Source organism: Cystoisospora suis, assembly GCF_002600585.1.
Source record: "Cystoisospora suis strain Wien I chromosome Unknown contig_537, whole genome shotgun sequence".
Lineage (NCBI taxonomy): Eukaryota > Apicomplexa > Conoidasida > Eucoccidiorida > Sarcocystidae > Cystoisospora > Cystoisospora suis.
This window is the reverse complement of record NW_027153338.1, coordinates 15,828-27,333: the sequence shown is the minus strand read 5'-3', so window position 1 is coordinate 27,333 and position 11,506 is coordinate 15,828. Positions and strand designations below refer to the sequence as shown.

The window sequence follows — 11,506 nt, the reverse complement described above, 5'->3', positions numbered from 1 at the left end:
GCTATAAATATAGATAGATAGATCAAAGGTTGATAGGTAGGTAGATCAAAGATAGATAGATAGATAGATAGAGATGTGTGTGTACTTGAGCTCTTGTTCCAGGGAAGAAGGGTCTGAAGATACGTCCAGCGTTGAGGAGTTTGGAGAGGAGCGGCAGGAGAAAAGCTAACGTCTTGCCTGACCCAGTTGCCGCAGATCCACATATATCATAGCCACCTACAGCAAACAACACCCGAGAAAACTATACATATCTATACACACATACACATAGATCTACATACACATATACACATGCATACATCTCTCTCTCTCTACATATATATATACACCGCATCTATATATGTATGTATACTTATGACTATCAGAATACACACGGATATCCACATACCCCTAATGGCATATATATAGAGAGAGAGAGAGAGGTAACTATATACATGGAGGCATAGAAGAAACGTGTACAGCTTAGGTGAGAGACATAGGTGTAGAGACACAGATAGAGATTCAGATGGATGTGGAGAGAAATGCTTCTTCTCCAAATGAAGGATATTCGAGGAGAAAGAAAGAAAGAAAGAAGTGCTGCGATGAAGAAGATGGTGAATCGAGACAGTCGACGCTAGAAATGAAAGAAAAAGAAAAGAAGAAAAAGTCTTCTAGACATACACACACACATACATATAGAAGAAGAGAGGCTGGCAACGAGGTGTAGATGTAAAGAACTAAGGTGTATAGAGAGAGGTCTGAGCGAGTAGAGGAGACACCTTCCATCCATTCATTCATTCAGGAGCCCGCCTTGAGTGCAAACACGTCATGCACCTGCGTAGATATAAATATAAATACACACACACAGTCATACATACATGCATAGATAGATAGATAGATATAGATATTAATATTCATCTTCATGCATGCATTGATTCCTCGGAGGTCCTTCAGTGACTAGCCCGAGGGAAATAAGAGAGCGGCTGCTGTCGCTTCCCTCCTCTCCTGTTTCGATGTGCTTACGCCTTCATCCATGTATGTTGGAATGTAGGTTTAGACAAGTGGTCTTCTTCTTTCTCCCGTTCTTCTTCTCACCTGCTGCAATGGGAATGGAATATCTCTGTATAGGCAGGAGACGCTTGAAGCCTAGACGCGTTAGATTTGCCAGAAGAGCTTCATTAAGGAGGCCTCTCTCTCGACAAGCCTGAAGATTCTCTACAGGGGGGGGGGGTGTCTCTCGGTCACCCCTCTCAGAGGAAGAAGAAGAAGAAGAACAGGCAGTCGTTACTAGAGCTACTTCAACTCTCTGGTCTTCTAAGATATCTATAGCTGATCCAATCTTCTCATCTGAAAGAAAAAGACGGAAAGTAAGGCCATTCTATGTTTGGAAGGTTCGATTGACTAGAACTCCGTGCCTTGTAAGACATTCTTCCTCTTCTCCTTCGCTTGGCGTTTCACGATGAAAAGAACTCTTTCTTTCTATCTCCTATCTCCTCTCTTCTACACTCAAGTAGGAGATTTTCTCATCTTGCTGACACGTCGATATAGAGAGATATAGAGAGAGAGATAGAGAAAAGAAAAGGGAAAGAAAGAGAGAAAGAGACTTATCTTCTCTCTCTAAGACAGAGGGACAGATATCCACTTTTATGTATTGAACAAGCCACAATGCTAGAGGATGTCTACGCAGTCACTCTCTCTCTCTCTTTCTTTCTCTTCTCCCCTGTCTCCTTTCAGAAGTAGATCGACTCCTATATGTGGAAGTAGATTAATCTGTCCCTATCTTCCTTAACTGTATGCACAACCTCCTTCAAGCAACAGACACATATGACCCATCTCTCTCTCTCTCTCTCTCCAGCTAACATATATGAATAAATACATCTGATAGGAGAGGAGACGGAGGAATGGTATATATCTATCTCTCTGTCTTTCTTTCTGTGGTATCTGACCTGCGTTATAGGAGCAGTCTCCTTTACTATCTTCAGTGGGTGTGGGGCGCTCTCGGAGATCAGAAGAAGAGAACTTTTCTTCTTCTTTTTCATTCTCTTCCTTCTTCTCCGTCTCTTCCTTCCAGCAGCCTCCCTTCTTCATTAAGCCTTGGTCACTCCTCTCTCCTCCCTCTGCCGTCTCACTCTCTCTTCGCCCTCTCTCAGGGCTATTTGAACGACTTAATAGAATCTAAACAAAGTCAAAGACACAAAAGAAAGAAAGACACTCGGAGCATCCAGGCCTTCTTTCTGGTCCTTTCATTACGTTTATCTCGTTCACCTCTCTATCGGACGAAAAAGAAGAGAAGGAACGGAAAGGGAAGGAAGCCTGGGGAAGCCTTCATTCCTACTTTACTTCTTCTCCTCTCCATCATCATCTTCTGTGCATGCATTCTTGTGTTGTCGTACACTTTCCCTCTTCTCTCTCTGTAGTATCGTAGTAGTAGCGTAAAGATTCTATCGACTTCCCTCTCCTTCCATGTGTACTTTAACTAGTCCATAGATTCATGTATGTATATGGTGGAGCTATATTTTTGGCCGTAGTGATAGAGGTGAGTCTTGTCTCTTCCCCCTTTTGGCGACGAGCGTCGTTGTATCGATATCTCGACCTTCTCAATCTTACGATGAACTCCCTCCCCTGCGTCATGTAGACATCCTCTTTATCATTCTCCGTATATAAGACGACAGGAATGTCTATGAAAGATCCTCCTACTGACTCACCGCGAGAGCTGTGCTTCCTTCTTTTTCTCTGAGAGACAAGAGCTCTCGAAGCTCTTCTTGCTGTTGCTCTTTCCTCCGTCGATTCTCTTCTTCAAGTTCCCTCTGTAACGCAGCTAGCTGCTCTTCAACTGATAAAGCTGGGGCAGACGTATGAGAAGATCGTGCAGCTAGACGGTCTTCCCCGTTCGAGGCTTCGCCCTGTCGATCTTTAGCTACGGGTGACCCACCATCATCGTCTATACTCAGAGAAGAATCAGAGCTTGACAGCGATAAAGTCCGAGGATTCTTGGCAACTTCTTCACCTTCATCTTCGTCAAGGACCATATCATCGTCAGAGCTCAACTGACTGTCTACAGGCGGACTGATTGGACCTGGAAGAGAAGAAGAAGAGGAAGAAGAAGAAGATACAGACTGTGGTGCTCCTTGATCACCCCCTCCCCCCCCCTCTGTCCTAGTTACTACCGTGATGGACGTGTGTCGTGAATGAGAAGAAGAGATTCGAGAAGAAGGAAGAGAAGATGAGAGATCTGACGAAGTCGGTGAACTAGAGAAAGAAGAGAAAGGATGACTCTGTATGTCTCCACTCTGTGTGTCAGTAGATGAAGCTGAAGAAGAAAAAGAAGAGGAAGAAACAGAGGAAGAGGGAGGACAAGGAGAAGAGGCGCTGGAGAATTCATGCCCTGGAGAGGCTACAGAACAGCTCGAAGAGGAAGAAGAAGAAGACAAGGGAGAAGAAGCATCGGTAGAGCGTTCATTCGAATGGAGAGGCTCTGAGAGCATCGAAGGCCCCAAAGCTTCCCCACTTGGAGGAGAACAAGCCGACGTTCTTCTCTTTTTCTTCTTCTCTCCCTTCTCCGTGTTTCCATCCTCCTTTTCACGAAGATCTTCCGTGGCACCAGCTGGCTGTGAACTTTCTTCTTTCTTCTTTTTCTTTCCCCCCCCTTGGCCGTCCTCCTCAAATCTCTCTTCTTCTCTCTTTCTCTGTCGAGGGTGTCTTTCTCCCTTTACGTGAAGATTCGCAGGAACGTCACGTTTCTCCTCTGAAAGACTTCGATCAAGAGAAGAGGAAGAAGAAGATGATACCAACGACATCTCTCGACTTTCTCTCGAGGAACTTCTTCCTCTTCTACTCCCACTACTCCTACTACTAGTGCTACTGTCGCTGCTACTTGTATGGCTGGAGGAAGAATCGCCACTACTTCTCTTTCTTCTTCTTCTTTCTCTTCTTGAAAGAGATCTTCGGGAGCGATGCTGCCTGGAGCTTCGATGGTGAGGTCGATGCGAGGTTTCGGGGCTGTTTTGACTCGATGCTAGCGATGAGAAGGACGATGGCGATGAGGAGCTCGATTCACTCATATCACTTTCTGAAGATCTCCTACTCCTATGTGATCTTTCTTCCTCTTCTTTCTTTCTTCTTTTCTCCTTGGATTCTTTATCCTGGGCTCTCCGGCTTACGTTCCCCTGCTTCCTCCTCCTCCTACTACTACTTCGATGCTCTTGAATCGATTCATCACCTCCTTCATGGTGAAAATGATATCTCTCCGTCACTCCGATAGAACCCCTGCGCTGAGAAGATGCAGGCGACGGAGAGATTTCATGGCGAGGATCTCCGCTCGCATCACCTGCAGAGCTATCACTACTACTACTACCATCTGTAACCGGGCTCATACTACACGAACGACTACGAGGAGGAAGAGATGGATGAGACTGATCAGAGGTTGTTTGAGAGGAAGTCGATCTGTTGCCATCTTTCTTCTTCCTCTTCATCATTTCTTCTTCTTTCTTTTCGCTATTCTCTCCTCCTCCTCCTTCTGCACTAGAGGGGGCCTTCTTCTCTTCTTCACCCCCCCCCCCAAGATGCGAATGACGGAGAGAGTCACGATGATGGCGATGCCTATGGTGGCTCGACTTTTTCTTCTTCTTCTCTTCCTTCTCCTTCTTGCTATGAGTGCTTATACTGGCAGTAGTATGACTGCTTATCGATGCGGTCTCTCCTGGAGCATCTCCACTTTCGTCTATGAGAGAAGAGAAAAGAAGAGAAGAAGAACATGTCAACACACAAGAGAAGGAATACAACAGACCCCAGCTCTCCTCATCTCTTCAGCCGTACTGCATGTAGAGAGGCTAAAAAGTTATGACGGGACAGACCTCTCCTTTCTGGAGTGCATCCATGTATACGGGTTGAAGAATGAGACAGGAAGAGATAGATTAACGATAGATAGATAGGTAGATAGATACAAATATAGAAATAGATGGAGAATCTATTAGCCCTGATCAGTAGACCTAGCAGAAAAGACTGATTAGGAAGATCTCTTTGTTTCTTAAAATGGAGAGATCGTTCTCTACAGAACTGTACGGCAGTTGAATGATGAGACAGGTGTATGTACACCTCAAACTTTTCCTCCTCATCGCACATGTCTCACTCACTTACCTTGTGAAATGTGTGTGATGCCGTCAGTCCCTCCATTTGTTTCTTCGCCTTCTTTTCTTTTGTGATCTTGTGAATCTTTCTCTCTCTTCTTATCTTTCGGCTTTCTTTTATCCTCCTTGTGTTTTCTGTCTTCTTTCCTGTCTTTCTTTTTCTTCTTCTTCTCATCATCCTCATCGTCGTCCTTCGCGTCAGTTCTCTCCCTTTCTCCTTCTTCTTGTTCGTCTTCCTCTAATTTCCTTTTCTTATTCCTATGCTTCTTCTTTTCTTCTTCATCTTCTTCGTCGTCTGTCTTACAAGAGTCACTTTTCTTCACAGATTTCTTCTCACCCGCCCTTTCTCGATCCTTTTCTTTACTTTTTCTCTCAACCTCTTCCTTATCTTCTCTTTTCTTCTTCTTCTTGTCATCCTTCATCTTCTTCTCCTTCTTCTTCTCATCCTTCACACCTCTCTTCTCTCGTTCTTCCTCCTTCTCACCTTTCTCTCTCTCTCCCGCATGCCTTGTATAGCCAGAAGATGAAGCCTCTCTCTTTTCGCAGTCACCCTTCTTCTTCTTCCCTTTCTCTTCTACTTCCTCCTCTTCTTTCTTCCTCTTCTCCGCGTCAACCTCTTCCCTTTGTTTCTTCTCTCTGTGGCTGTGATGGCTTATCTCTCTCTTTTCTCCAGCGTGTAAAGAAGAAGAGAAAGAAGAAGACAAAGAAGAGCTTTTCTCATGGCTACTACTACTAGTAGTAGTATGGCTACTAGGACTACCACTACTCGTATGGCTACTCTTTCGACTGTGGCAGCCAGGTGGGTGGTCTCCCTCGCCTTGAGTCTGCTCAGCTACCATCCTCCTAAAGTCTAGAATAACCTCCTCTACCAAGAAGAAGAATTAGAAGAAGAGGAAGAAGAAGAAAAGAAGACCGAAATACAGATAAGAAGGAGAGAGTGAGTATGAAGAGACCTCCTAAGAAATCGATGGGTAGATAGATCTTTTATCTCCCCGACTGAGACGTGAGTGCAGGCAGTCCCATAACGGCCCATGCATGCACCGCAAGACAAGAAGTAGAGGGGCGAAGGAAAAAAGAAAAGAAGAAAGATGAAAAGAAAAGAAGAAGAAAGGAGAGAAAGGCAGGATGCCCGTCTTGAAGAAAAAATAGCTGGCAGGTAGTTAAGAGAGAGACTGTAGAGAGACGCCGTCCGTCTACCTAGACTTCACTTCTGTGAAATACACACTTCTTAAGCTTCTTTCTTGCTCTTCTTCTTCTGGACTATAGAATGTCCATCTAACCATTTATATAGATCTACCTACTGCGCTGCCGATCTACTCATCAGAGAGAAAAGAAGAGTTCATGTACATCTATCTATATATATATGTATGTACATATATATAGACGAATCAGCTACGGAAGCGAAAAAGAAGAAATGAAAAGAAAAAGAGGGAGAGAAGAGACAAGTCTACCGATGTCGAAGAAAAAGCGTGCCTAAAGATTCCTCACTGCGAGGGTGTGTACCCCGGAACTTTAAACGAGGTGTATGTACACCCGAAAGATTAAACTTTCTCTCTCTTCATGTGATGAAAGAAGAAAGAAAGAAACATCTACAGTCAAGACATAGATCAGGGAAATCTCTAGTGAACTTCGAACGGTCCTCCTTTCTTTCTTTCCTTAGCAACAATGTACACCATCATCCTTCTTCTTTCTCTCCCCTTTCTTCTTTCTCTCTCCCAGGATTCATAGCATGAAGAAGTAGAAGAAAGTGAGAGGGGGAGCAGCATAACAGCTGAGTAGAGACAGAGAGAGAGTGTGAATGAAAGAAAGAAGAGAACAAGAGAGCTAGCTACAAAGGGAAGGATAAGAAGAATCGATTGGCTCTCTTCTCTTTGCAAAGGGGGAAGAACACGAGTCGTCGAGCTGTGTCTTTCTTCTTTCTCGTCTGATCCTACGGCCGAAAAAGCTAGCTACTTGAGAAGAAGAAGACCGGAAAGAAGCTCTTCTTGAGTGGACGTACATATATCTTTCTTTCTTTTCTCCGAAAGAAGAAAGAAGCGAATCCCGACCCATAAAGAAAGAGAAAGAAACGCTCTTCTGTCGGCTTGAAGGAGATGAAGAAGAGACATGGGAGAGAGGAAAAAGAAAGAAAGATAGGACGATGCTTACAAGAGAGAAGGGGATGCATCCGAAGAAAAAAGTCTCACAGGGAATTAAGTCGAATCGACTGTCTTTCTCTGCTCCTCGACTTTCTGAAAAGGAAAGAACAAGGCGATAGACTACCGAAAGAAAGTGAAGGAAGGGAACGGTGACAATATAGAAAGGAAGGAAGCAAGAGAAGAAGGAGAGAAGGATTTTCTTTTATGAGCCTTCCTTTTCTCCGCTTGGATTCATTTGGAGGATCCGTCAACAGAGTCAATTTTTCCTTGAAAGAAGTAAGAAGAGAGATTTGGAGAAAAAGAACGATGAAGAGAAGAAGGAGAAAGAAAAGGAGAGCCGCTTCTTACTTGTCTTGATCCTGTGTGCAAAGAAGAAGAGGCAAGAGAAGAAGAAGAAGAAGAAAGTTGTACAGGAAGGATCATCTACCTCGAGGTCCCTACAGAATAGAAGTCTTTTCTTCTTCGTTCAAGCAAGAGTAGCAGACCTTAGACTGAAGAGAAACAGCCTATGTCCCTCTTGGCGTGTAAGAAGCAAGACGTGCTTTGCTTCTTCTATCTTACTTTTCTTCTCTAGTCTTCTTCCTTCTATCTGCTAGAGACAAAAGCAGAGAAAGAAACAGAGAGATTCTCCTTCTTCTCTTTCAGACGGCACCGCATGCAAAGAAAGAAGCGAATGGAGGCCCTCCCTGACACGGAACTCAAACCGCCTTGTTTACTAGAGTCACTGCGTTCTTCGATCTTCTCTCTCCTTCTCTGTCTCTCTTCTTTCTTTCTTTTCTTCTCGTCTTCTTGTCCTCGGCGACGAAGAACCTAAAGTCACTCCTGTCGTGGTCTTCCCTCGAGATCAATCGTATATCATAAAGGATGTGTGTGTGAGACAGAGAAAGAAAGAGAAAGAGACGGTAGAAGAGGATCTTTTCATGCCTTCAAGGAGAGTCGGGAAGAAAAAATCTCTTCGGGTTCGTAGGTCTCTTAAAGAAGAAGAAAATCTAACACGCAAAACGTCTCTCCTTCAGGGTCGCTTGGAGTTTCATCTTTTCTCTCTTTATCTATGAGAAGAAAGCTCTTCTACCGTCATGTTAGGCCAAGACAAATCTTCGTTTTCATGGAGAGTAGCACTTTCTTGATGTATGCAAATACATAGACAGATAAAAGATAGATAGGCTAGAGATAGATAGAGAGATCAAAGATAGACTGATAGGTACGTGAATGACTGAAAACGAAGAGCTTCCTTTTCCTCTCATGGCTACATGCAACTGAGCGAGAGAGAGAGATCCAAAGTCTTCGCAACAGGTAAGAAACGGAAGGTCGGATATTTCTGAGAGAGAATCTCTCGATACACTGTGAATGCTCTTCTTCTATCTGTTCTTTCATCTTCTTTCTCTCCTCTCATCCATGAAGTTTCTTCTCTCTATTCTGATGGATAGCGCCAAACCCTCAAAGAAAACGGCAGCTCCATAAGAGACAGGCATCTCTCTTACGTGTCTAGGGGGTATGTGTATATGTCTATGTGTACTTCTTATACCGTTGTAGAAGAATAAAGACGGATTTTACTGTACGGGGAAGAGGGATACATATGATGTTCTTCGCACGGAGGAGATGATCTTCATGAAGATAAAACTTCCTTCTTTTCTCTCTGGAGAAGACCAGACAAATCGAGGGAGATGGCGAAAGGTCTATAGCATACCTTCGCGGAGTTGTAAATCATAGTAACCCATCAATAGGTAGGCCTTCCTCCACACATATAGGAATAACACACTGCAGCCTGGTAGATCATAGGCACACTTCTTCTATAGGCAGTTTCCCTTACATATAGGAAATACGCCTGACAGCGCCTGCGATTATATCTATACATGTATATCAGAAGAGATGAAGATGCCTCTTCAGATTTATATACAGATAGATACAAAGATGTGTAGGCAGGATAGCTGATGCATGCTCGTGTTGGAGGACAATCGACGGCATGAAATGTATAGACCTCCTCCTGCGGTTTAGACAGCATAGATAGAGACAGATGGGTAAAGAGATAAATAGATTGAGAGAGAGGGATGTAAGAAGGATGAAGATCAAGGGACAGGGAAGAGAGGTTGGTCAGAAATGGGTAGGTATGAATTGACGACGTTCATTGGCCTTGTCAGCCTCGAGGTAGAGAACAGACACTTTCAGCATAGAAGACGATCTTGAACTTAGATGCATAGGAACCCCAGTCGCTTCCATCGTGAGTGCTTGGGAGAAAAAAAGACTTCGGGGCCCCTCAAGTCTGTCCTGACACTTGTTATTGTAACCATCCTCCCTTGAATGGAGTGTACATACACCCCGACTCTCAGTGTACATACACCTCGACTCTCCTAAGATGGGAGCTGTCTTCACTTTCGAGAGGCTTCCCCGATAAAAGTCATACAGTTCACTTTGAGAAAGGAAGTACCTCAGCCGTAGAGAAAAGGTTCGTTGCGTTGTCATACTCCCTTTATTCTGTCTCCCGCGTTGTCATAGTCCCTTCATTCTGTCTCCCTGAATCGATCGCCCTTAGAGACAGATATCCATACTATCACACACGTTTCTTCCTGCTCGTCCTCCTCCTTTCGCCCTAGCGCAAGCAGGAGCCGGCGCAACTGAAAACACCATCTAGCAGAAGAGTCTGTCCTACCATTTCCTACAGTAGTAGTGACCCTCTACGACACTTAGCACTGCAGGAGAAGCCCTTGCACTTCTTCCTCAACAGTGGTACCAGTATTTTATACATCTTCTTCTTCATAGCCGCTAATTGGAGAGCTAGGGATGTCACGGTGGTGGGAGAGTTCATGAAGCGACTACCGTAGGTTCCTATGATACCTGCAAGGCCTCTCAATAGCATCTAAGAGTAGTGACGGGACAGTAGCGGTATTAGGCTATTAAGACCAAATAGATCTATACAAATACATTTTTCGGAGTCTGACTCTCTACAAATTTTGAAAGAGTAGAAGAGGGATTGCTGCAGAGGTGAAGAGTTAAAAAGTTCACATTGGATTAGGCGAGACTTCTCATGAGAGAAGAAAAGGTTGGGGAGGAGCTGAAGATGAAAAGAAAGAAGAAGAAGAACAAGTTACAGCTCCTCGCACTGGCGTTAAAATGTAAAGGAAGGGATACGATTGCTCTTATCGATGCCGATAGAAGAAGCATGGAAGAAAACCCTTGCCTGAATACTCGAGGAGAATCGTGAAGACTCCGCAACGTCGAGAACTGGACTGATAAGGACGATAGATGCATCCATACATGCGTAAAGCCATATAAATATATACACATAAGTATAGGTACATGTGTATGCTGATACTTCATAGATATCTAGACCTGCCTATACCACATATATATATATATATATATGGTCTGAGCATGTGTGGACATCTGTACTGACGTCTGTACATGTCCGCTATATTTATATATGTATACATATATATGTGTATGCTGATACTGTAGAAGGAGGAAGTGAGAGAGTAACTGCAGGTGTAGTTTCTTTGAGGACCTCCAATAATAAGACTAGGAAAGCTTTTCTTCGTGTATAAGGGAGTTGAAGTTCAATAGGAAAGCGTAAAACATCGATGGTATAAATGGATCCATTTGAAGTCTCTTGCCCGCGTTGCACCGAGACAAGGAGACACGAAGAAGAACGTAGAAGAAGCACATAATATAAACACACAGACATTTCTTGAGAGAGCATGCAGATCCAGTAAGCAGTTGGATATATACACCCCTTAGTAGAAGAAGACAAAGCTACATACACACAACGCTATCCCCAGCATTATAGTGATCTACTTCTCTTCTTCTCCCCCTATCTCCTTGTTCTCTCCTTCAGTAAGATAAGAGTCCGATCCCACACCTCTTCTCATTCATTCACATTGTCTCCCTGTTCCTTTCAACGACCTCTCACCTCTTATCATACCGTGGAAATTTGCCTCTTCTGTCTCTATTGTCCGTGTTGCTTTAAAGCCCTTCTCGTTTCGCTCTCGTCCATTCCGTACTCTTCTTTTCTTCGCCATAGAAGCCTTGACTGAGAAGGCAAGAAGAGAGAGGTACTGAAAGAAGAAAAGGTTGATAGGCAAGAGAAGAGCAGGAGGTGGGGTGAGGTGACGGGAGATGTTTGTCCTTCGATGGAGGCTTGCGCTGTCACCAGGTGTCTCTACAGCTAGCAGAAATGTTCGTGGCTGCATGCGCATGCACTTGGGCTCCTCATAGAAACATTAGGAGAAGTTCATCGTATGTAGCCGTTCTTTCTCTCTGGTTTCTAAA

At 44.1% G+C, this 11,506-nt stretch overlaps 1 protein-coding gene across 1 annotated transcript; it reads right to left on the bottom strand.

Moving 5' to 3' along the window:
* Positions 1 to 88: 88 nt before the first annotated feature.
* CSUI_001348 (dead deah box helicase domain-containing protein) lies at positions 89 to 5,970 on the bottom strand (the record flags this gene model as incomplete). Its single annotated transcript, XM_068061554.1, has 5 exons — positions 5,116 to 5,970; positions 2,685 to 4,699; positions 1,926 to 2,154; positions 1,075 to 1,326; positions 89 to 216 (listed from the first exon to the last, which is right to left on the bottom strand). Coding segments are annotated over exons 1-5 (3,453 nt in total), but the record flags the coding sequence as incomplete, so codon positions are not given.
* Positions 5,971 to 11,506: the final 5,536 nt, after the last annotated feature.